Source organism: Dermochelys coriacea, chromosome 2, assembly GCF_009764565.3.
Source record: "Dermochelys coriacea isolate rDerCor1 chromosome 2, rDerCor1.pri.v4, whole genome shotgun sequence".
Lineage (NCBI taxonomy): Eukaryota > Metazoa > Chordata > Testudines > Dermochelyidae > Dermochelys > Dermochelys coriacea.
The window spans coordinates 111,860,252-111,887,180 of NC_050069.1; the positions used below are offsets into that span (position 1 = coordinate 111,860,252).

Sequence of the window (26,929 nt, forward strand, 5' to 3'; positions counted from 1 at the left end):
AGACAAGGAAACACACAGAAGTTCTCAAAATAACTCAAACATATAAAATGACAACTGAACTGAATATTTATATATGTTCAGAGTTTTGAGAACTCCATGTGAGCTTTGCTTTCATGAGTATCATGTATTCCTGGGGGAATTCTGCGCCACTGCGGGTTTCTGGGCTGGGGGGTGCCTCGTGGCTGCGCTCTGGGGGGTACGGAGTATGTGCAAGTGTCTGTTCTGGAAAAGGGCGCAGCTGGGCTCTGGGGAAAATGGGCAGAGAAACAGGAACTGGGTTGTTGTAGGGGTTTCTTTAATTCTCTACTCCTGGGGGAATTTTTTTGTGTTGGTATTGTTACAGACATAGTTGCTGACAGGTATTTTGAAATAAATTACAAAATAATTGAAACTGGCATGATTATGTAGTGTTATTTTGACAAATAATATATACAGAATTTTTAGGCACAGAATTCCCCCAGGAGTAATCATGTATGTACAGCATTATATTTCAGTTACCTGTGTAATAATGTCATAGTACTATATATATACACACACACACACACACACACACACACACACACACACACACACACACACACCCTCCCCCAAACTATTTAAAACTAGCTAAAAAATGAGTTTTGTACATTTAGGAGACCTGATATATGGACATTTAAATACTACTCATGTTAAAGTTGTTTGTGCCTGTTTACAGTACACAAATACAATAAGCCACCTTATATCATTCAACAATCCATTCTTAAATTCTTACCAATGCCACTATTTCTGTCCTTATTTCCAGCAGTTTTTTCTCATTAACTGAATACTGAAGAAAAAAAGCAAACAAAAAAAGCATTACCCTCTCTTCTGAATTTCTTCCCAGCTTCATATTAATAGTTTTGCTTAGTTTCCAACATCATTGTTATAATTCCTAAGATGGAATTCAGTATTCTTCTGTGTTTGCCAACAATATTTAGAGTTACCATTGTAGAACAGATGTTGATCTTTGGAAGCAAAGAGAGTTTAAAGCCAAATGTTTCAGGAAACCTCAGAGCTACAAGGGCAGCAGATCTTCTACCAGAAGCTGCCCTTTAATTATGGCAATATTTTTGCTGACTGGCAATGGGAAAGGATTGCAGATCTGCATTTAAAAAAAAACAAAACAAAACAAAAAAACACCACACACAAATTTCAATTAACAGTAGTTCCGTAACTGAGGCTAGATTTAAATATTCTGCTGTGTTCATTTAACCATAGCTTAAAGAGGACACAGTTAGACTTTAGCCACCTTTCTCACCCCCCCAGCCACCCCTCGGTATGAAGTTTTAAAAAATAAAAGCAGATTTAATTGTCATATAGTTGTTTAATCAGGATTAATTTGTTCCCCACTTGAAATTTTGGAGTGACAGTCAAAGAAAAGATGGGTAGACCTTCTTTTAATTTGAAATTAACACTATTAAAAATTATTGTATGTGTCAAATATACTATGTTTATGTCTCGTGGTAATCCATTCATTGGTTTGGGAAACCAGAAGGATGCCTTTAAATGAAGAAGTTGAAACTGGATAAACAACAACTCCACATAATGTTCTCGAGTTCTATAAAATGGGGGAGGGGAGGAAGAATATCACATGTTGCAAAGAAAAAGATTACTGCATGCTTGCAAGAACTGAAACACATCAGTATTGTTCAAGTTAGGAGAGACTCTGGTGAATGCAGAGGGGGACAAAAATACCACAAACATCTTCACTCAATATTTCTTTTTAAACAAGTGATAAAAAGGCAGAATACCTACACCAGAACCTAAGTGCAATATTTTTCAGTCAAAGTTACTATTGTAACGTTCAATCTCCTGTGGTTTGTAAGTAATAGCTGATCATCACTACCTGGTGCCATGCTCAAAAGAACAATTAAATTTAAAATGATTCCATAATTTAAGAATGAAATTATGTACAATACATATTTTAGTAGCATTAGGTATATTTAAGGTTGCTAGAACTTCCATTCTAATGGCCCCTTTTTAGTAGTTTATATTTTTTAACTTTTTTGAATGGAATGGTCTGGCCTCTGTTCAAAGTTTTGTTGTTGTTTGTTTGAAATTATTCAGATATTTTAAAAAAGAATAAAGACAGTGAAATGCACACTTTCATCAGTAAAGAAGTCAACAACTACTTGTAACAGCTCTAGCACGTAAGTAGATGGGGAACAGAAAACTAAAAGTTGGCAAGGAGATGGCCCTTAGATTTGATATGTGTTTTCAGTAGTTGAGTAACAATCCAAAAAAGTTAAAAGTAAAAGTCCAATATCAATAATCTTTTAATGTTTTTATGGCATTTCCTAGAATTTTAAACAGCAATAGAAAAAAAATCCATAATGTTGACTAATTTGCTAAGCAGCAAGGGCTGGGCTAATGGAGTAACTGGTAGCAGAAGGTAACAGCCTATTACTATGTTGATCAGCACTAGAGGCGGGTGTTGCACAAACTTTATCCAGGAGTTTTACAGACATTTGCTGAGAAGAGAATTCTTGGATTTAATTCTAGGTTCCGGAAGGGAGTCTGCTGCAGTGGTTCTGCCCCTATCCCCCATAAACATACGTCTATCCTCGAGCCCATGTCCCTTACAAGCCCTACTCCTCCTAATGCCCCCACCACCCTGACTCATTCTCTCTTTGGCTCCTGATCCCCTCACTCTCTGCTCCTTCACATCCCTCAGCTTCCTCCCACCATCCTCTTGTTGTACCTCCCCATCCCCATTTTCTACCCACCCTCTGCTCTTATACACCCCCCTGCCTGTCCCATCCAATTCTCCCCTCTGGTTCCTGCCTCTCCCCCTCCATCTACTCCCCCCATTTCCCAGCTTGCACTCCCCAAACACCTCCCCTAATACTCCCTCTGCTCCTATTGAACTCTGACACCTGGCTCCTATCTCTCACTCTTTCCCCCACAGATACTGTCCCCTTAGTCTTCTGCATCTCCCCACTCTCTGGTTCCTGCAACCCCCCTTTTCCCTTACCTCTTCCCCATTCTTTAGTCCTCTGCAGTCTAAATCAGGCTGCTCCTCCTCCTCACTGCCTGGGTACCAGTAGGGGGTACACTGAGAGCACAGGGGAAACAGTCTCCCTGCTCTCAGTTCTAGTGCCACAGTATCCTGGAGCAACATTTGCAAGAAAAGTTTGGCTCAGTCTCTGCAGCACTGGACTAGAGCATTCCCTATTTTTTTTCATGGGACCAGCATTCCTGACACAAAGACCACCTCTTTCCCAAATTTCAAGTTCCTGCTTCAAAATATGGAGGCACTACAGCATCCCAAAAAAGTCTTATAAGCATATGTTAACATAGGCAAAACATTGTATTTTTCCCTCATCTGGTCCTCAGAAACAGCTTATCCTATTTTTTTAAAGGAGGGTTATGGGAGGAGGAGGAGGTTCATCCTGAGGCAGACACCCAGTATGGAAGAATTCAGCCCAAAATGGTTAGTTTGGCAGGGTTACCAGCCAAACAGGGTCTTACAATGTGTTGGGCAATCTTATCTAAAGACATCACTCTTGTGATGTCAATAAATATGTTGAATACTATAGTAAATTTAAGCAATCTGTAAGATTCATTTGAACTAGTTTTACATAAATTGCCAGGATCTTCAATTCAATTATACGAAAGAGAAAAGATTATTCTATTCTACAATACTCATGGCCTTCACCTCTTTGGTTAGACAGACTTGAGATATTTTCTTGTGCGATAAGAGCAGGTAAAGCAAACTGCCAGAATGTTCCTGGCAGATGCCCTAGTACCAGTGGTTCCCAAACTGTGGGTTGTGGCCCCAAATGGAACATGCCATCAGCAGGTGAGATTCTGGTGATCCCTACTGCATGGAGGGTGCCATTTTGCTCTGAACAGCATGGCCTTGCATGCAGCATACGTACAAGGTCACACTGTGCAGATGATGCTATTTTGTAGAGCAAAATGGTGTTGTCCATGTGGTGTGACCTCGCACATATGTGTGAGGTTATGCTATGCAGAGGTGGCATCCTCCATGCTGTCTGGGGTCCTGGCAGGAAATACTTCATTAAAACGGGACTGTGCCAGCAAAAAATTTGAGAACCTCTGCCCTTGTCCTAGGCTCAGAGCAATGAAAAGCTCCCCCTTTGCTCATTTCTCAGCAGCCTTAGTTTGCCCATTCAACTCTGAGTCTTTCTGGTTATATTTATGACTGTCCCTCCCAACTTCTTTATGTGGGCTTTTGCCCCACATTTCAGTCAACCTCTCCTCTTCCCAAACTGGATTCTTGGATGCAGCAGAAGGAAACATTTTGACTAGCTATTGCAATCTCATAACCTAAATAATGTCCTTCTGCTTCCTATCTTATCACTAGAGAAACTTTCCTACCTTGCCTTTAAATGAAGAACTGGAAATCGGATAAATAATAACTGTAAAATAAGTAGTGTGTACACATTTATATTTTTAAACAACATGCTGATGGACTATTAGCTCACCATGCTTTGGAAATATTTCAGGAGTAAAGCCACTGGCTAAGTCTTTACTAATTTAATTTAAGTTACCCCAGGTATTTTCCTAGGTAAGTGTGCTTTATTTTCCCCCCAGCTTTTATAGGAATCTGCAGATTCAAGTATAGGTCTCACCTGTGTCCAAGTGCATATGCAAAAAATGCTTTCACTAATGCAGAAGCACCAACATCTAGACATAAGCACAGGGAGATCAAGAAGAGAGATCACAGAACTTTCACCCAGCCCTTTATTTTGGGTTCTCCTCTTTCCAATTGTGTACAAATAAACCTTATTTTATATGTAGCATCATGTTCTCCATTCATCTGCCTCTTTCCCCATTCTATGCCAGAGTTCTGGCCATGCTAATTGTTGTCAGCAGACATCATGCAAGCAGTCTCCTTGAAAGGTACAATATCCTGTATAACAAGAGACTGCACTGGAATACAGGACTGTAATCTATAGTTATCTACTTCTTCACAAAGGTTGGGGGTTTCATCTTGAAAAGCAATGTAGTCTAGTGCTTTGAGAAAGAGAGAGTCCAGATTCCTGGGCTCTATTCCTGTCATCTTGGACATATCACAAACTCTTTGTGCCTAAGTTAACTGATCTTTAAAATGCACACAGTAATGCTCATCTACCCATAGAGATATTATGAGGCTTGCTATTTAAGTAATTAAGAGCTTCAGAGGAAAGATGCTATGTTAGTGCAAAGCATTATTTTTGCAACATCTGAAAAAAATCTATGAGTTCAAAGGTTTGAAGACCTCAGTTTGTTCTTCAACCCAATTCTCTCATGGGGCAGCACAGAGAGCTACCCAGAGTACTAAGTCATTGACCCAACCCAGGATAGCTCGTTTGACAACCATTATGAGTAATCACTTTCAAGGGCACATCTACCAGTTTTGAAAGAATAAAGACTGGCAGAATCGAAAGAAAACAAAGCTTACTGCCCAGAGTAATGGTCAATATTATTCCCACACTACAATCTATGAAATATAAATGTCAAATGTGATGAGTGACTAGGGAAAATAAAATCTGTAGAAAAATGTCATTCAAAAAAGACTATTCAAGTTAGGCAATATAATTTTTTTTGATGTGCTGAAACACATTTTGGTAATGGTATTTACAAGAGCTTAAAACAGAGTTACATATAATACTCTAAAAGAGAAAAAAAAATTGCCAATTTACTGTAACCTTTATTACTCCAGTTAAAGATTTTCAGTTCTATCAGACACTTGAAAGTCAGAAGTGACCAATACCAGTTAGGACAAGATAGTGTGAAGATCACTTTAATCAAACTGAAAAGGAGTACTTGTGGCACCTTAGAGACTAACAAATTTATTAGAGCATAAGCTTTCGTGAGCTACAGCTCACTTCCGATGAAGTGAGCTGTAGCTCACGAAAGCTTATGCTCTAATAAATTTGTTAGTCTCTAAGGTGCCACAAGTACTCCTTTTCTTTTTGCGAATACAGACTAACACGGCTGCTACTCTGAAACCTGTCATTTAATCAAACTGTTGGCTGACATACTGGTTACGATGTAATTAGTCCCCTATTGGGGCAAGGACAGGCTTTCAATTTAGGTAATTTAACAAAGTATTTAAACTTAATTTGACTAGATAAATTTAGAAAAAAAAACCACATTTCCTCATTAATCTTGATATTAAAACAATGTGAAAATATGATAAAATATTAAAAGCAAATGGCGTCACATTACACTACAGCACCATTAAGATGAATAATTATGGTTCACGCTATCTTCTGGCCAACAGACTTCATGGACAACCATGAAAATTACATTCTTGACCAAACAATTTCAAATGGTATTCACATTTTTACACACTTCAGAAGAAATCCATAAAACATACCAGTTCTTTTACTCTGCTCTTCTCCAGATTGAAGCCTAATTTGTTATCTGCACGAACTTTGGTAACTTCATCCTAGAGAAAAATTATACAAAGTATATCAGGAAATTTAAAAAACATTTTCCTCATTCAATTCATGAGCTAAGTAATGGAACAAATATATTGTGCCTTCCTACTGCAAACCTCAATAAAAGGACTTTTCTCCTGATAGTTCCCCACAGGCAGCCTATTTTGCCCCTTCAATCAATGGAAGATACTCATGACCTCTGGGGTGAATAGGATTCCTGAAAGCCATGACAACTTGCCGCTGCTTTTGAGACTAAAACACTGACATAGCAGATCCAGGACAATGTAACATATGTCTATGCAATGAAGCTGAGAACATTTTTTATGTCCCAGGTACTACTAACTTAGACTTTTGGAGGCCAGGTCTGGGTATGTGTAAAATGTTGATGTCTTAGAGAGACATATGACTGCTCTAATCCATTCAGGGTAGCATATAAAAATATGCTTTCAAAGAGAACACTGGTAATGGTCATCTCTCTAATAACTGTTTGGCTTAAAAAAACCCCTACAGATAATTTAAGACAGCTCATGGAATATTTACTGGAAGTTATATAACAGATATATTATATTTTTAAAACTTTATAGAGCTACTTGTCAATGTTTTACTCGCACAATAGCAGTAAATGGTGGTACTGCTTCTCAATGATGACAGCTACCATTTTACTGCAACTTCCACAGTCAGGAAATTGGAATTCCTCTGGGGTCATAGAGCAAGCTGCTAACCAGACTAGTGCATAGGATAAACGTGAAGACTGATGACTATTCCAAGAAATTCTACTATATATCAGACACATGCAAGCATTTTTTACAAGCCACTATTAAGCTAATAAAAAAGCGTTTATCTTAGACTCATTTCTGTTTTAGCAATTTTTAATTCTGCTTAATAAACTTATAAAATATGTCACGAATTTTAAATTATCAATTCTTAATTATAAAATTTTAAGTTACAATTTTCTTTTAACAAACCTATCTCACACACTGTGTACGTTTCTATTTGATCTTACATAATTTTAACCTTGAATATTACCAGAGTGAATTTTCATACCATGATGAAGGAAAAATGTAACTAAATAATTTAATTTTATGTAAAAACAAATTGATGATTACCTCAAACCTCTATAAAACCTAATGAAAAATACCAGTTTTAGGAAGAATGATTCAGGATTGAGATATTAACGTCCATGTAAAAGGAAATCAATATCAAATGCTACTAATTACGATAGATCTTAGGGATTAATTAGAAGGATTTTAAAACTATATTTTAGAGAGAGTGTTCAAAAGTGCACAATACAAATACACAATATGAGCCTTATTTTAGACATGATATAATATTATGAAAAATCAAGACAACAGGAAGAAGAGGATGGGATGATGAAGAACAATAATTACGAGATCACATAGTTTCTAAGCCTAGATATGTCAACAGCTTGATGGTTCAGTGGAGAAGCATTAGAAGATCAGCGACCTGGGAGTGGAAGGGTGTGCCCCTCTCCAGCTGAGAGGAGCAAAGTAGGGCAGAGTAGTGAAAAGGAACCCTAAGACTACATCCTCAGGGGGCAACCATTTTTCCTAGGGGCAGTCCGGCTTCTTTAATACTGGGAACAATGGGAAGTGGTGTCCATTTTGAAAGAAGGCATTTTTGTTTTTATTAAGGGCACCCCGTAGCTTCACGCCCATTGAAAATTGGAGATGGCAATCATTTTGAAAGAGGGCAGTTAGTAATGGAATTCTCTGAAGGAGACAAATTTTCATAGCATCTTCTGAAGCAGCAGCAGCTTTCAGTTAAGAAGAACAGCACTAAAATGACCATTAACCTAAACCTAAACAAAAAAAAAAAAAAAAAAAAAAAAAACACCACACCAAACCCTTTTCATGTAGTCTGTACACTCAATTTCCGTAAAATTTTACTATATGGGAAGTTTGAAGAGAGTTTTCATTTTTCTGTTATTACAATAATTTGTATAAAAAAAAACATGGTCTGGCACATGGGGTTAAATTTCGTAAAGAACCAATTTTTAAATTAAATTTTTACTCAGATAAACCAAATGACTTGCAGATTCTCAAAAAACCAATTCTGTGCCAATGAGTAAGTGCTGTAATTTTGGGGATAATGCCATGTTTTCTATTAAAATGCAAAGTGACCTTAAGAGCAGAGCTCAATTCAGCCTTAACCATGGAACTGCAACTGACACTTTCTTAATTCAATCAATGAAATGCAAATAAAGTAACACAGCTAAAAGAGTGAAAAATAAATCTGATTTAAAACATATTTTTAGGTTTTAATAGTTTCAGGTACCACTAAGAATACATACATGAAGCTTCCTTTGCTGCAGTCTCCAGGATTTGGAGATTTCAGTCCCCCATACCAGGGTACCTGCAGCATAACAACTAAGCACTTTAGTAGCAGAGGTAAGTAAAAACCTTTTAAAAGTGAACAAGATAAATATTTAAAATGGGTCTCTAAATTCTTCATATTCATTATAGTCATATTGCATCTAAGTAGTAATATAAACAATGTACCTTACCATTACTTGCTTCTTTAGCATCTGGAGTTCAAGTTTTACTTTCTTTTAAAAAAAAAAAAGTACATATAAGTAAATGTCCAAAGAGTACAGTGAATCTGTATTTCAGCTACTAGCACTGTACTAATGATCAATAAACTATGCATATTTCTAATTTCCTTTTCATTTTATAGATTGTCTAGTCCAGAGTGGTACAACGTTTTTAAATGGTAGCAAATGTGAGACAGGTTACAGTATCAATCAGTTATTTCTGCAAAAACACTTTCTTAGAAGCATGTTTATCAACAGTTTGTTTCTGCTATTAAGACATTCCAGAATTGTTTTTTTAAGGGTTCCATTTTAATAAATTGTAGAGCTGTCAAGCGATTAAACAAAATTTGCAATTAATCGCATTGTTAAACAATAATAAAATGCCATTTATTTAAATAGCTTTGGATGCTTTCTACATTTTCAAATATATTGATTTCAATTACAACACAGAATACAAAGTGTACAGTGCTCATTTTATTTTTGATTACAAGTATTTGCACTGTAAAAAAAAAAGAAATACTATTTCAATTCACCTAATACAAGTACTATAGTGCAATCTCTATCATGAAAGTTGAATTTACAAATGTAGAATGTACAAAAAAAACCTGCATTCAAAAATAAAACAATGTAAAATTTTAGATCCTGCAAGTCCACTCAGTCCTACTTCTTGTTAGCCAATCGCTCAGACAAACAAGTTTGTTTACATTTGCAGGAGATAATGCTGTCCATTTCTTGTTTATAATGTCACCTGAAAGTGACAACAGGCATTCTCATGGCACTGTTGTAGCCAGCATCGCAAGATATTTATGTGCCAGATGCGCTAAACATTCACACGCCCCTTCATGCTTCAGCCACCATTCCAGAGAACATGCTTCCATGCTGATGATGCTCGTTATAAAAATAATGCGTTAATTAAATTTGTGACTCAACTCCTTGGGGGAGAATTGTATATCCCCTGCTTTGTTTTACCCGCATTTTGCCATACATTTCATGTTACAGCAGTCTCGGATGATGACCCAGCATGTTGTTCATTTTAAGAACACTTTCAGTGCAGATTTCACAAAACGCCAAGAAGCTACCAATGTGAAATTTCTAAAGATAGCTACCCAAGGTTTAAGAATTTGAAGTGCCTTCCAAAATCTGAGAGGGATGAGGTGTGGAGCATGCTTTCAGAAGTCTTTAAAAGAGCAACACTCCAATGCGGAAACTACAGAACCCGAACCACCAAAAAAGAAAATCAACCTTCTACTAGTGGCATCCGACACAGATAATGAAAATTAATATGCGTCGGTCCGCACTGCTTTGGATTGTTATTGAGCAGAACCTGTCATCAGCATGGACGCATGTCCCCTGGAATGGTACTTGAAGTATGAAGGGACATATGAATCTTTAGTGTATTTGGCACGTAAATATCTTGTGATGCCGGCTACAATAGTACCATGAGAATGCCTGTTATCACTTACACGTGACATTGTAAACAAGAAGAGGGCAGCATTATCTCCTGTAAATGTAAACAAACATGTTTGTCTGAGAGATTGGCTGAACAAAAGTAGGACTGAGTGGACTTGTAGGCTCCGATATTTTACATTGTTTTTGAGTACTTTTATGTAACAAAAAAACCCCTCTACATTTGTAATTGCACTACAGTACCTGTACGAGATAAAAGAAATAGTATTTTTCAGTTAATCATTTTTACAGTGCAAACATTTGTAATAAAAAATAATGTACACTGATTTAAAATACAACACAGAATATAATATATATGAAAATGGAGAAAAATATCCAAAATACTTAATAAATTTAAATTGGTATTCTATTTGTGTAACAGTGTGATTAATCACAATTAATTTTTGAGTTAATCGCGAGTTAACTGCAATTAATCAACAGCCCTAATAAATTGTGTTTCCAATTTATGTATGTTAAACACAGTTCAGAAGCACCTTAAGTTAACAGTCCCATTATTTTTTCCTTGTTCATTCACCTCTAAATATGTAAGATTACGGATAAACAATTCTTCCCTTCTCAATAGCCAACAGAACACCTTCTATTTGGTTTCCTTTAATTGTGACCTCTGGCAGAATTGTTAACAACCTATCATCCTCTACAAGGTTTCTTTCAACATCTTTTTGCTGGATGTAAATTTGTTAAACCGCATCTGCCAACGAGATAGTAAAATTCCTTCTCTTCAGCGGACTAAGTTCACTCCTTTGGGCTGACTGACAGTGTCCCTATACAGCAAAAAGATATGCTCAGCTTCTAGGAAGAAGAGCAATGGATATCTGACCTATGCCAGGAGTTTTTAACACTGTCCCCAAAGGAGCCTAAAAATCTTATAAGACATGGATTCAACTATGGATTGTATAACTACTACTGGATCAAATTTTTTAATGCTGTAAATGATTAATTATATTATATTACTACTTCTTCAGGTTACTCGGTGCTCTGCAAGCAACTCTCCACACTTGATACTATGATTCTACTACTCTTGGCTTTCCCTCCCCTCCTCCTCCCAACACAGAGAAGTTTTAAAACACAACAACAAAGCTTGATGCATGGCTTTCCTCTATGCTATGTGTTCTCAACTTGGGGCTCATGACCACCTTCCCTTACTTTATGGTGAATTGGGAGGGGCATCACAAAGTTTTTTTCTGTTGTGACATGAAGTCATGGAGTAGAAAAAGTTGAGAACCACTTCTCTATGCAGTATACAAAAAAAACCCCAGTGCTACACTAGTTTGCATGTGTGTCTTTTTTACCTCATTTTCAGCTCGGAGTGCTGAAAATTCACTCTTTTCTAAAATAATCATATCCTTTTTCACACCACCAATATGAGACATTATTTGCTGAAGAGTGATTTCCTTTGAAAGAAGAAAGAAAAATTCAGCTCATACCATAACAATTGCAACATCCTAAAAAAGTTCTCACTTGTGTACAAATATGGTATTTAAAACACTATTATTTCAGTGTCCGCGTCACCTAATTTAAGATGGCTAATTTAAGCTCAGAAGCTAGCTAAATTTTTACTCAGAGCTAGCACAAAACACTAGCTATTTCTGAAACATCTACAGGTTGATGGAATTGTGATATCACTGGTAGCTCCTCTCTTCACATTTCAGCTTTTCCTCTTCCTGCTGCAGCTGTAAGTGTGGTGTTGTAACATTAAAGCAACTAGTGACTCCAGTAATGCAAAGAGATGGAGAGGATATGAGGAAAGAAGTGCATTTGGATCATATCAGTCACATTGCACCTGCCAACTGTAATGTCTGCAGACTAATGAATACGTGTAATACTACATACTGTACCAAGTCAAATAAGAGGGAATTTTATTGTAGGCGTTTACTTAACCTAGAATACAAATAAGAACTCATGACAAACTGTTCTTTACCTCTTACAATAAAAGAAAAAAAGATGCACAGAACAGCATATAAAGACAGCACTTCAGTAAAATGTTCTTCCCTACTTCAGCCAAGATCAAGATACCAGTTACAGGAATGTTTACTTCAACACTCCAAAGAATGCAATTTAGGTGCCATAACTACTATGGAGTGCTCAACAGGTCCATTGGTCATACCAATACAAAGCAATGCTAATTTGTGTTTTTCTTTTTTTCTTATTGTTACAGCCAATGATCATCATCCACTGGCTCTGGTTATGAAGACATGTCAATAGCAGTATTACTTCAAAGTTTAATCTAAGTGAAATATTAAACAATGCTTAAATCCTGTCTTCCCTGTGTTTATTTTAAATAAGCAGTATTATTTTATACATATTTTCAATTTCACTGAGGACAGCAAACAGGACAGAGAACACAAAAAGTGGAGAAAGGTGGCCTGCTACCACCTGCTTTACCCTATCTTTCATCCTCTCCAGTTCTCTCTGTAATTGTAGGCATTTTTCTACAACTATACTAACAAGTCTTTACACCATCCAGGTAGTAACAGAGGTAAGTATTTATTCCCATGATATAGATGAGGATGCTAAGAAGAGAGGCTATATGACATGACCAAGATGACTGAGAAAGTCAGCATCAAAGCCATAATTAGAACACAAGACTTCCTTGCTCTTAGACGTTCATATAATTTACTAGAACAAACTTTCTTATGCTTTGGAGTCACCCCTTGCGACCAAAGGCTAGAGATGAGCTAGCTTCTATAAGCAGTTTGCTGGTGGCTCAGAAGGTGCTTTGAGCAACCCTAGCACTACTGGTCTACTTCCAGCTGCAAATAGGTCTGGGGTCTTCCCAGAACCTCCTCCTCCTCCCAAAAAAAATTCTAAAGACACAGAACTGCCCTGGGTAGCTGTAGAGGACAGAATAATAATTCATTCATTCATTATTCAAGAATAATTCATGAGTTTCAGGAAATAATCATAGGGACAAATAATCATATCCTGTATATGATGGAAACCACTTCAAGCCAGGGGGTACTACCGCACCTCCAGCACCAGCACCACTGATTCGGAGTCTATTAGAACAGGGACTGGAAGATTACTTGTCCAAATTTAGCATCGTCTCTAGATTGCTGAGAGATTGCTTAGCGAGAAGCAAAAGCAGGACATGATGACCAGGTCGCCACCTTGCAAATGTGGATGTTAGCCAGAAATGTCACAGAAGTCAATTGGAATCCAGTCAACGTCTCAGTACTCTATCTGGGGCTAGCCAACTCATAACATAGGAGAATACAACTGGATATCCATGACAAACTCCTTTGCATGGAAACAGGACTGCCCTTCATTCTGACTGCAAAAGCAATGAGCAACTTAAAGAATGGAAAGGTTTAGTCTGTTCTAGATAAAATACAGCTCTTCTGAGATGTAGGGTGTGCAATCTCTCCTCTCCCTTATTATGGTGAGGCTTTGGGAAGAAGATTAGCAAGAAAACTGCTTGGTTGATATGAAAAGTGGAGACCACTATTGTACACAACCTTAGATGGGGATGAAGGTAAACTTTATCTGCGTAAGAAACCATATATGGAGAATCTGATACTAGGGCTCTCAACTCTCCCGGTTGATGTAATGGCTACTAAAAACACTACCTTCACTGAAAGGTGAAACAGAAAGCAGGTCACTAATGGCTCAAAAGGGGGACCCATTAGCTTTATTAAGACTAGATTCAAGCTCCCTGGTAGAACACGGTTATGTACATGCATAAATAAATAGTCTGTCCAAACCCTTAAAAAACCTTATAGTCATCGGGTTGGAAAAAAAGGAGTGGTTATCCATATGAGGGTGGAACGCTGATACAGTCACTAGGCATAGTGTGATTGAGCTAATTGCCAATCCTTGATATTTCAGATACAAAAAATAGGCTGGACTATGCTGAATAGAAGCAAGAATATAGGAGACCCCTTTCAGCTTCATCCAGATGGAAAACCTTGCTAAATGGGAGAGGTAAGTTGTCCTAGTTGATGGTTTTCTACTACTATTCAGCAGTACCTTCTGCATCTCTGTCTAGAGTAGGACTCCACTGAAGTTAAACATGAAGACTCCAGGCTTTCAGATGAAGGGCCTGAAGACTGGGGTGGAGGAGGCAGCCAAACTTCTGAGCAATCAGGTCTGTGTGAAATGGGAGTATTAGTGAGGGACTGATTGAGAGGTCCAAGAGATGAGAAAGCCATTGTTGATGGGGCCATACCAGGGCAAATTGCTACAAGAAAGGCCTTGTCCTGGTTGGCCTTGCACAGAACAAGAGGGATAGGGAGAAAAGTGTACAGCAGACCGTCTGACCACAGCAGCAGAAAAGCATCCGTCAATGAATCCAGGCTCAGTTCTGCTCTGAAGCAGAATTGGTGAAATTTTGTGTTGTCCTTTGCTGCAAAGGGATCCATTTGGGGAGTTCCCCAGAACTGGAAAATGGACCTTGCTACATCTGGGCAAAGGGACTACACATGGCGATTATTAAAAAACCTGCTCAGGTGATCTGCTAGCATATTCCAAATACCCAAGAGGCGGGCTGTATTTGGAAGCATAGAGGTGTCGATGCAGAAGTCCCAGAGAAGTATTGCTTCCCAACAAAGTTTACAAAAAACATGGCACCAATATTCCCCTTACCCTAACAAGAGGAAGGAACGCCATACAAGGTAAGCACAACTCCTTGATGTTTACATGTAGGCTGAGATCTTGGGGAGACCAGAGATCCTGCATCTGCAGGGGTCTCACATGAGCCCCCACAACCCATGTCTGAGGCATTAGTGACTAAAGTAAGAGATTGTTGAGACAGGGTGAAAGGAACTCCTTTGCAGATGTTGATTAGATTGGTAGATAGACCCAGGAAAGATAAGATGTGACTTGGTATGTGCACTAACATATCTATGTGATGCTTTTTTAGAAAATACACCTCTGCCAACTAGCCTTGAAAGCATGTGAGAGACAGTCTGAAGTACTGGACCATGAAAGTGCCACTCTGCCATGTGCCTAAACTTCCACCCCGGGGTGAGAGAATAAGTCTTTAAATCCAGAATGAGGTTTTGCATTGCCTGAAACCTTTTTGGCAATAGTAAGGCCCTGGTTGCTGTAGAGTCCACAACCCCACTCTAATGAATTCTGTTCCACAGATAGGACTGACTTGTCTGAGTTAATCAGCAGACCAAGTGCATTGAAGGTGGATCAGATTATGTTATGCTGGACATCACCTGTGACCTAGATTGACCTCTTATCAGCCAGTCATCCAAGTAAGGGACTACATAACCCCGACCTCCAGAGGAAAGCTTCTACTACTACAATGTACTTTGAAAAACAAGTGGGGCAGACAAGAGATGAAAGGGAACCATTGTAAACTAATAATGGCGACCGCTGACAATGAATCTCAGAAATTTTCTGAGGCTCTCATGAATCGCCATGTGAAAGAAGGCATCTTAAGTCAAGAGCAGCATATCAGTCCCTCAGCTCTACGGAAGGGATTATGGAAGCTAGAGTGACCATTGGGAATTGCAATTTTTATAATAACTTGTTTAACTGCCTTAGATCTAGACTCCCTTTTATCTTTGGGATCAGGAAGTACTGAGAGTAAAATCCCTTTCCCCTGAACAAAGGAGGGACCTCCTCTATAGCTTCTACAAAGAGGAGTGATTGTATTTCTTGTAATAATGCTGCTTGATGAGAGGAGTCCCTGAAGAGAGATGGGGAAGGAGAGGAAGAAATAAATTGGAGCCTGTATCTCACATCCACCGTGCTTAGAACCCACCAATCTGTTGTGATGTGGGCCCAACAACGACAGAAGTGGGACAGGCAGTTTGAAAAAATTGTAAAATAAAAAGAAGGCACTCTTAGAACTCGTAAAATGCTCTTAACCTGCCCATCAAAATGAGCTCTTGGAAGATGCTACCTACCTTGATGAACTGGTGACTGCCAAAGTAGAGGGCAGTGGTGGGTGCCTTTTGTAACCTCTGCTCCTTCTCCTTGGCAGATCGTGGGCTTGAGGGGCAAACCCCCCAAAATTCTGGGACTGATGAGAACAAAAGGCCTCGCACTTCACTGCTGGGGTGCAAATGTCCAGGGATTTCAGGGTTGCTCTAGAGCCTTTGAGAGGATGCAGAGCGTTCTGTGAGAAGTGCTATGGTCCTTCAAAAGGTAATTCCTGGATTGTCTGTTGTACTTCTGGATGGAGGCTAGAAGCATGTAACCAGGATGAGTGCCTCATCATGATAGCAGAGGCCATGCTGCAAGCTGCAGAATCTGCTGGATCAAGACCTGCCTGCAGAACCATTCTGGCAACCAACTTGCCCTCCTCTATCAAACACTGGAACTCCTATTTCACCTTGTCTGGGACCGTGTCTTTGAAACTCTGAAACTATATCCCCCAGGATGAAATTGTAGCATCCCAGCAAAGCTTTCTGGTTTGCAATATGAAGCTGTAATCCTCCTGTGGAATAAAGCTTCCTCCAACACAGGTGTTGGAACCCCCTGAGAGGGAACACAGTACTTCCTCTTTTTTCTTTCCGCAGTCAGAGGCAGGGAAGCTGCGGTCTACCAGAGAACCTTGGTAGGTGCCAAGATAGGCTTATTTATAGGGAGAGCTACTCTGGTTGGCAACAGATGTCGAAATGTCCACTAGCTTATGTGATTTTTCCCAGGCCTCCTCTGGGTGAATGTCTAAGTCCATAGCCATCCTCCTCAACAATTCCTGATGCATCTTAAAATAATCAGAAGGCAGATAAATAGATTCCAACACAATTGCCTCATCAGGAGGCAAAGAGGATGCCAGCGGTATTGGGGGCTGGTCATGAGAGGGATCCCAAATCTGTTCAGAGCAAGGCTCAATACTGATGATAGGATGCTTTTGTCACTGATGCGCCTGACGATCAGTAGATGGAGCCTGCTAAGGTGGCTGTAGAAACATTCTTGAATGAGGGAGGAAGCCTCACAGCCTCCAGAAGGACCACTACTATGTCTCCAGCCCCCAACTGTGTGTAGAGCCAAGAGTCCCTTCTATAAGCCCCTTCCTGGAACTAAGGCTGAACCCACATCAAGCAGGTGACATACTCCTGATGGTGCGACTGGGTAAGTTGGGATACATAGAATCCCACTTCAGAGTCTGATGAAGGAGAAGCCTCTTCTTGTGACCATGGCAGTGCCACACTCATTGGTACCAGTGAAGAAGGTTCAGAGTCTGAAGAAAGGGGAGCAGAGAAGATCATCTGTGGCTTTCCCTGAGATAGTACCCCTTTAATCGATACTCTGATGGTTGAGCCCAATGGAATTGCCTGGTGCAGAGGTTAAGGCACTGACAGTGGCACATTGGGCACTGGTGCCAGGTGAGTTTCTTGAACTGCTGGTGACGACAGCACTGAGAGATTTAGCAACTCTCTTGTAGCCTCAAATGCTTCAGGAGTAGATGGCACCGGGAAGACACTCAGCAGTACCATAGTGCGAGGAGATGCCAACGAAAGTGCGTTGGGAGCTGGTGTCAGCAGGCCGACACTGGGCTCTGGAGTCAGTAAACTCCCCTGTTTAGAGGCATGCTATGGAGAGTGACTCCTCCTTAAACACACTCCCATGTCTCTAGAAGAGCTCAACCTCTTCACATCTTCCAGTGATCCTGGCACAGAGTCTGATTTCCAATGCCTCTTCCTCAGTACCAGCAACACTAATCTGTCTCTCGGTACCGGTATTGCCAGAGGTGTATTATTGGCTAATACCAAGGTGCTCAGTACGTGGGCCGAGGAAGACAGCTCACACAGAAGATATAGTGCCAATCTGAGCAGCAAATGTTTTATTCTGGTTGTCCTGCCTTTCATAAAATGGGGCTTAAAGTCCTTGCAAATGGTACACTGGTTGCTCATGTGAGCCTCCCCCAAGCACTTAAGGCAGCTGGGATGAGGGTTACTATTAGGCATTGCCTCACGGTAAATGCGGCAGGGCTTGAAACCCAGAGTGCATGGTATATCTCCGGTACCAAGGCCGGAACCGAGACCGGGGGCCAGAACCACACGTCTTTAAAAACAAAACAAAACAAACAAAAAAAACCCCAAAAACCTAACTACCTATTAAACTGAATTAACTATACAATGGGCACTACTGTACACCCTCACTATAACGCCCTTCATAATAACAAACCTTCAGTTATAATGAACCTGGTCCCTGGATTCCACTTCAAGCCCAGCTACAGAGCTAGAGGAGCCGTCAGCTGCCCCACCCTCACTGACACTCTTTTGCTATAACAAACGCCTGGCTATAATGAACAAATGGCTTTGATCCCAATGGGTTTGTTATAGCGAGGGTGTACTGTATTTACAGGATTTGACTAAAACTTGAAGGAGGACAGGAAACTCTAATAACCATCATGGGTGATAGGAAGGAACTGAGGTGGGTTGGGGTAGCTTGACCCTTTATGCCTGTGCCTAGGTGTGAGATAGCAGACAGAACTTGTGACGCCCTAATGGATACCACAAAGACAAAATCTCTCTGAGAACTGTGCACTGGATTGCACGAATGCCTACAGTGGAATGGACAAGTGCAACCACTCAAGAGCCAAGGAAACCCTTACTTCCTTGTGACAGCAAATGGGTTTGTCCTTCTTGGGAAGACTTGCACTATTCACTATATCTCATGTGCCAGTCAATTTGCGTGTGCCACATATCTCATTTATCTCAGTCTCTTACCTAAAAATTCTCTAGCCAATTACCATTTCAACCCAAAAATGAGGGCATGTATTGCACTTGAGCTTGAAAAGTCTGCATCTGGGTTGTGCACTGAATCACAATAGTTGAAATTCAAAATCCATAGCAACATTTGTTTGAGAATGGGGGGGGGGGAAATCAGGCCTCAAAACTAAATATAAATCAATCATCCAGTTTGAAAACACCCGGAAGATATATAGGGATGCTTACATTGTATTTTTAACCCCGAATTGCTTTGCTGTTCAAAATGTAAGGTACAATTTGAAGCACAATCATTCCTTAAATACCAAGTTATATGTTTTACTAGTAACAACATTAAATTTTAGTTTTCTTTAAATCCAATACCTTCCTGTACCTCACCTGCTGTACTTTGGTGACCATGTCCTTATAAATCACATCCATGTTGGTGTTCATAATTTTCACTAACGCAGATACAATGATCTCCGATTGCTGAGTAGTGAAACCTAAGCAAAACAAAATACAGCAAAACATAGCCTAATTATGCCTGAACAATTTTTTCAGAGATGTCTCTTTCAAATACCATTCACAAAGATTTTTAATTAATTATGGCCATTGCAGAGGCTACAAACATACTCCTCCTACCATTCAGAACTAATAACAAAACACAATGTTACTGTCCAATTAATTAAATTAAAAACACACAAAAATGCAAGGTTTCTCCGCCATAAAATGAAAACTGCAGTATAGCTAAATGGCAACTTCTACTGTTCAGCACTATCCCGCAACAATATAGGATGGTGGTATTTTATTTATTTATTAAAACAGATGTGGGTACACATCGAAATGTCATATTGTCTCTCTCGTGCCTGCTTAGTTTTCTGTGAACAAGCAGGTTATTGGAAGTTATAACCTTGCTCTTCAAGAACAGGAACCTGATTTTAGAACACTACTTGTTCAGAAAAATGTAAAAGGAATGCACAATCCAATAAATCAGAACAAAGCTAGTTGATCTGTTTTAAGTCTACCAGTCTTTGAGACTCTGTAAAATATAACAATATGTAAAGTGAAGTATATTACGATTTAATTCACTACTGCTGATTATCGTAACAGTTGCAACATTCTACTAAGATAATTTTGCAAAACAATAATCCCCCAGGTTTGCAGGTTCACAATAAAGGCATTGATATAATATTATGGATGAGAATTAAAAAAAAATGCAAATGTAGGGCAATTACAAGGTATGTAAGAGTTAATTAAGTGTTATATAGCAGGCCTGACCAGTTTCTGACTTCAGTTACACAGATGTAAATCCAAAATAACAAAAAGTCAAAATTTGATCTTAATAATGTCCCTTTAAAGCAGATTAAATCTCACAGTAGGTTTTAAGCAATCTTTATAAAAGCTCTCACTAAGAATGACACTTTTAAATTAAGCATCACAGAGAAATAACTGCACAAGTTTAGTACTCTAAAATGATAATGAAATCATATGGCAGAAATAAGTTATAAATCACTCTACATATTTTAATAATTTGTAACAGAAAAGTTACCATTTTCTTCCAGCAGGCACACTAGAGCATGGGTGTCAAAGAATAGCTTTCTACTCCCCGATAAGGAAAATTTCCCCTTGACACTGTGAGTTTGTAAAGATGATGCCACAGAGATGCTTAAATCTACAAAAAACGCATACAAGTTACTGGGTCAATATGAAAGTACATTCACTAAGACATTTTTATTCCTGTAAGAAATTCACTACATACTTCCAATAACTAAAAATTGGCATTACTTTAATCTACCATAAAATTCAATAATCTCCCCCAACATAAATTATTGCAACATGCTCAGGATTCTGGAGTTAAGAGTGCAAAGCACCTTGCAGTCGGCTATTCTGTTCAGCTTTTTATACACTTGTATGCCATAACCATGGTATCTGAGCACTTTCTAGTAGCGTATTACCCTTGTGAGTAATCTCTGTGAATTCAGTGGGACTACTCATGTATAAAGCCACATTACAAGCGGTACAGCAGTGTAACTGCTCTGCCACAGTAGGGTAGACATTTCCTACAGCAACAGAGAGCATACCCCCTCAAGACGCAGGAGCTGACAATTCTTCCATTGACCTAGCGGTGTCTACACTGGGGCTTAGGTCAGCTTAACTACATCTCTCACACAGTGTGAATTTTTTACGCTCCTAAGTGACGTAGCTAGGTCAACCTAAATTTTAGATGTAAATGAGTTTTTACTCACACACACAGACATTTGCTGGATTAGGCCTTAAATAATGCCATCAGCACCTACTCAAGTCAGTGGGAGTTGAGGGCACTTGCTATCTTTGAAGACTAGGTCCACAATTTTAGGCCAGATCTACACTATAAATTTACATTGGTGTAACTGTCACTCAAGAGCGTGAATCCCCCCTCCCCCGAGCGATGCAGCTATCCCAACCTAACCCCCGGTGTAGACAGTCTATGTTTATGAGGACTTCTCTTGTTAACGTAGCTACCGCCTCTTGCGGAGGTGGATTACTACGCTAATGTGAAAAGTTCTCCCGTCAGCGTAGGAGTGTCTTCACTGAAGTGCTACAGTGGCACCACAGCACTGGTACAGTTACATTGCTGCAGCATTTTAAGCAGAGAACTGCCCTTATTTCATTAGCAGTTACCTCCTATTACTTACTGAAATACAGTAGGACCTCAGAGTTACAAACACCAGAGTTACTGGCTGACGGGTCAGCCACACACACCTCATTTGGAACTGAAAGTATGCAATCAGGCAGTTGAAGGGGGGGTGTGTGAGAGCAAATACTGTACAATACTGTGTTAAACTACTAACTTTGAGGTTCTACTGTACTTGATGACTCTTTAAACAGAAAATATTTATTCACAATCTGATATTTACCACTGTAAACAAAACTTAAAAACCACACAGCAAATACTCTTGCTGTTTGTTTTTTTCAAACGGAGTATGAAGAGATGAAATTGTAGGGAAGGGGAGATAGGCTGGAGTGCTGCGACTACTGAAGAGCTAAGAGGTTGACTTGTGATAAACACGACACCCATTCTATTATATGTAACAACTCCCACCAAAACTGTAGAGAAGATATAGTTATGTTCAATTCAAATCTCCCGAATAAGTATAATGAGGTTAGTTTTCTGGATTAAAAATAACTGGAAAAAATGTACTTGTGGCACCTTAAAGACTAACAAATTTATTAGAGCATAAGCTTTCGTGAGCTACAGCTCACTTTATCGGATGCATCCGATGAAGTGAGCTGTAGCTCACGAAAGCTTATGCTCTAATAAATTGGTTAGTCTCTAAGGTGCCACAAGTCCTCCTTTTCTTTTTGCGAATACAGACTAACACGGCTGCTACTCTGAAACCTGGAAAAAAATGCAAACACTTATTCCTACAACTGGCAGAGAACAGCATTTCCGCAGGAGAGTGAATTTTCTCGTGGGCAGCAACATCCGAGCCCCTCCAGCTCAGTTTTACTAAACGCGGCTTGTCACAACATCACGGGCAGGCGGATGAAGGCGCCTGTACAGTTGCGCTGCGTGTGGAAACAAGCAGGCCTAGCCCAGGAGAGCTCGGGCTCCTGTCACAGGCCTCCTTCGCGAGAGCAGACGGGCAGGCCGGAAGCCCCCTGTCAAGCTGTGGAGGGGAGGGCAGCCCGTGCGCGGAGAGCGCCCCAGCCCGGGGCAGAGACTCCAGCCCGCGGCGCTGCGGGGCCTGGCGTGCAGCGCTCACGGGCTCAGCTGGCGGGGCTGCAGACTGGGCGGGCCTGGCCCTGCGGGTGAAGGCGGGGCGGCCTCCCGGCTCCCCGGGCGTCGGACAGGCCCGGCCCGCTCCCAGCCGGGCGGCGGCGCCCGCGAGACCCCCGTTCTCACCCCGCTCGCCAAGAGGGCGCAGGCGGCCGGTCCCCGCGGCGGCGGCGGCGGCGGCGGCGGCAGCGCTGAGCCCGCTGATGCCTTTACTCCAGACTCGCATGGCGCCGCGGGCCGCATCCCCCGGCGGCGCGGAGGAGGCGGTTACTGGCGGGCGCCCGTGGGCCCGGGGCGCGTGGAGGAAGCCTGGTAGCTTCCAGTCTCCGAGGCAACGAGGCGACGGCGCGGGGATGTCACGTGAGGTGGCGGAGCGGCCCAGCACAGCCCCGATCGCATCACCCTCCGCCTGAGGGCGGCACTAGGGCTGTCTCCTCAAACCCCTGCCCTCCGCCGGCCCATCCACTGCGCACGCGCCTCCCCGCGGAGGGGTTTCCGTAGGATGCGCGGTGACGTCACGGGCACCTCCCCTTGAGGAACTGAGCGGCGTAGGCGTGGCTGAGCGCTGAGTAGCGCGGGGGCGCTGGCCAAGCGGGAAGCCTGGGGGCGGTCCCAGGCGCGCTCGCCCGCCCCCGCTGGATTGGATCCACCCCACACAAGGGCAGGCGGAAGAGCCAACCACGGGGCTGTATGTTACCAGGGGCCCGCCTGGGCGGTTTCTGATGCTTTCTGAGCTCGGGGCGGGGCAGTTTTGGCACCTGCTGTGAACGCTGCCTTGCTTGGTGCAAATCACTGAGGGTAGGAGTCTGAATGAGACCTTTGTTGTGGGCGAAGAAGCCGGCCCCAAAAGTAAGGTGTAACCACACACCCAGACAAGGTAAAAAGTAGACTAGTGGTACTGTAACAAAGTACTCAGGGTATGGCTACGCTACGAAATGAGGTCGAATTTATAGAAGTTGGTGTTGTGGAAAGCGTTTTTATACAGTCGAGTGTGTGTGTCCCCACACAAATGCTCTAAGTGCTTGTAGTCGGCGGACTGTGTCTACAGTACCGAGGCAACCGTCGACTTCCGGAGCGTTGCACTGTGGGTAGCTATCCCACAGTTCCCGCAGTCTCCACCGCCCATTTGAATTCTGGGTAGAAATCCCAGTGCCTGATGGGGCTAAAACATTGTCGCGGGTGGTTCTGGGTACATATTGTCAGGCCCCCGTTCCCTCCCTCCCTCCGTAAAAGCAAGGGCAAACAATCGTTTTGCACCTTTTTTCTTGAGTTACCTGTGCAGACGCCATACCACGGCAAGCATGGAGACTGCTTAGCTAACCATCACCATATGTCTCCTGGGTGCTGGTGGACATGGTACTGCATTGCTACACAGCAGCAGTTTATTGCCTTTTGGCAGCAGACAGTGCAGTATGACTGGTAGCCGTCGTTGACGTAGTCCTGGGTGCTCTTTCAACCGGGCGCCTGGGCAAACATGGGAGGGACTCAGCCAGGTCATTTCCCTTGTTTTGTCTCATGGCGATTGAGTCCTATCGGCAGGGCACTGTCTTTTTAATTTGCAGCCAGTAGAAGACAATGGCCAGTAGTCATACTGCACCATCTTCTGCCGAGCACCCAGGAGGTGACGATGGGTAGCGGTCGTACTGCACAGTCTGCTGCCAGCAAGATGTATAAAGATAGATGAAGTGGCTCAAAACAAGAAATAGACCAGATTTGTTTTGTATTCATTTTCTCCTCCCTCACTCTGTGAAATCGACGGCCTACTAAACCCAGTTTTGAGTTCTATCCTTGAGGTTTTAAGTTCTATCCTTGAGGCGGCCATTCAGTTTCTCGCAAAGCCACCCCCTTTGTTGATTTTAATTCTCTATAAGCCAACCCTGTAAGCCATGTTGTCAGTCGCCCGTCCATCAGGGCAACAGCAGACAATCGTTCCGCGCCTTTTTTCTGTGCAGAAAAGGATGGCAAGCATGGAACCCGCTCAGATCACTTTGGCAATTAGGAGCACATTAAACACCACACGCATTATCCAGCAGTGTATGCAGCACCAGAAACGGCAAAGCGAAACCTGGCGAGTAGGCGACATCAGTGCGGTGACGAGAGTGATGAGGACATGGACACAGACTTCTCTCAAAGCACGGGCCCTGCCAATGTAGGCATCATGGTGCTAATGGGGCAGGTTCATGCGGTGGAACGCCAATTCTGGGCTCGGGAAACAAGCACAGACTGGTGGGACCGCATAGTGTTGCAGGTATGGGACGATTCCCAGTGGCTGTGAAACTTTTGCATATGTAAGGGCACTTTCATGGAACTTTGTGACTTGCTTTCCCCTGCCCTGAGGCGCAAGAATACCAAGATGAGAGCAGCCCTCACAGTTGAGAAGTGAAAGGCAATAGCCCTGTGGAAGCTTGCAACGCCAGACAGCTACCGGTCAGTCAGGAATCAATTTGGAGTGGGCAAATCTACTGTTGGGGCTGCTATGATGCAAGTAGCCAATGCAATCAAAGATCTGCTGATATCAAGGGTAGTGACCCTGGGAAATGTGCAGGTCATAGTAGATGGCTTTGCTGCAATGGGATTCCCTAACTGTGGTGGGGCCATAGACGGAACCCATATTCCTATCTTGGCACCGGAGCACCAAGCCAGCGAGTACATAAACTGCAAGGGGTACTTTTCAATAGTGCTGCAAGCACTGGTGGATCACAAGGGACGTTTCACCAACATCAACGTGGGATGGTCGGGAAAGGTACATGACGCTCGCATCTTCAGGAACTCTGGTCTGTTTCAAAAGCTGCAGGAAGGGACTTTCTTCCCAGACCAGAAAATAACGGTTGGGGATGTTGAAATGCCTATAGTTATCCTTGGGGACCCAGCCTACCCCTTAGAGCAATGGCTCATGAAGCCATACATAGGCAGTCTGGAGAGTAGTCAAGAGCTGTTCAACTATAGGCTGAGCAAGTGCAGAATGGTGGTAGAATGTGCATTTGGACGTTTAAAAGCGCGCTGGCGCAGTTTACTGACTCGGTTAGACGTCAGCAAAACCAATATTCCCACTGTTATTACTGCTTGCTGTGCGCTTCACAATATCTGTGAGAGTAAGGGGGAGACGTTTATGGCGGGGTGGAAGGTTGAGGCAAATCGCCTGGCTGCTGGTTACTCACAGCCAGACACCAGGGCGGTTAGAAGAGCACAGGAAGGTGTGGTGCGCATCAGAGAAGCTTTGAAAACCAGTTTCGTGACTGGTCAGGCTACGGTTTGAAAGTTCTGTTTGTTTCTCCTTGATGAAATCCCCCGCCCCTTGGTTCACTCTACTTCCCGGTAAGCTAACCACCGTCCCCACCTCCCTTCCATCACCGCTTCCATCACACAAACAGGGGGATAATTACCAAGGTAGCCCAGGAGGGGTGGTGGAGGCGGGAGGGACAAGGCCACACAGCACTTTAAAAGTTTAAAACTTATTGAATGCTAGCCTTCTGTTAGTTGGGCAATCCTCTGGGGTGGAGTGGCCGGAGGCTCCCCCACCGCGTTCTTGGGCGTCTGGGTGAGGAGGCTATGGAACTTGGGGAGGAGGGCGGTTGGTTACACAGGGGCTGTAGCGGCGGTCTGTGCCCCTGCTGCCTTTCCTGCAGCTCAACCATATGCTGGAGCATATTAGTTTGATCCTCCAGCAGCCTCAGCATTGCATCCTGCCTCCTCTCATCATGCTGCTGCCACCTTTCAGCTTCAGCCCTCTCCTCAGCCCGCCACTTACTCTCTTCAGCCTGCCACCTCTCCTCCCAGTCATTTTGTGCTTTCCTGCACTCTGACATTGTCTGCCTCCATGCATTCGTCTGTGCTCTGTCAGTGTGGGAGGACAGCATGAGCTCAGAGAACATTTCATCGCGAGTGCGTTTTTTTCGCCTTCTAATCTTCGCTAGCCTCTGGGAAGGAAAAGATCCTGTGATCCTTGAAACACATGCAGCTGGTGGAGAAAAAAAAAGGGACAGTGGTATTTGAAAAGACACATTTTATAGAACAATGGGTACACTCTTTCTTGGTAAACCTTGCTGTTAACGTTACATACATAGTACATGTGCTTTCGTTACAAGGTTGCTTTTTGCCTCCCCCCACCGTGTGGCTAACAGCGGGGAAC

General features: G+C 42.0%; 1 protein-coding gene across 6 annotated transcripts in view; it reads right to left on the reverse strand.

The window, feature by feature from the left end:
- MCUR1 (mitochondrial calcium uniporter regulator 1) overlaps positions 1–23,263 on the reverse strand; it is a 34,655-nt gene extending 11,392 nt beyond the window's left edge. Inside the window, exons 1-7 of one of the 6 annotated variants that reach the window (XR_006278993.1) lie at positions 22,927–23,263; positions 20,590–20,712; positions 19,440–19,543; positions 11,721–11,822; positions 8,938–8,979; positions 6,350–6,421; positions 839–983 (exon numbers count right to left, since the gene is read on the reverse strand). Coding sequence is in view for 5 of the 6 variants with exons in the window: in XM_043508328.1 (XP_043364263.1) it covers positions 1,034–1,120; positions 6,350–6,421; positions 8,938–8,979; positions 11,721–11,822; positions 19,440–19,543; positions 20,590–20,712; positions 22,927–23,026 (630 nt within the window). In the remaining variant the exon portion in view is untranslated. Of the gene's footprint in view, positions 1–751; positions 806–838; positions 1,121–6,349; positions 6,422–8,937; positions 8,980–11,720; positions 11,823–19,439; positions 19,544–20,589; positions 20,713–22,449; positions 22,656–22,926 lie in introns of those variants that run through there. The other 5 variants (XM_038390964.2, XM_043508326.1, XM_043508328.1 and 2 more) reach the window with 5 other exon arrangements.
- Positions 23,264–26,929: the final 3,666 nt, after the last annotated feature.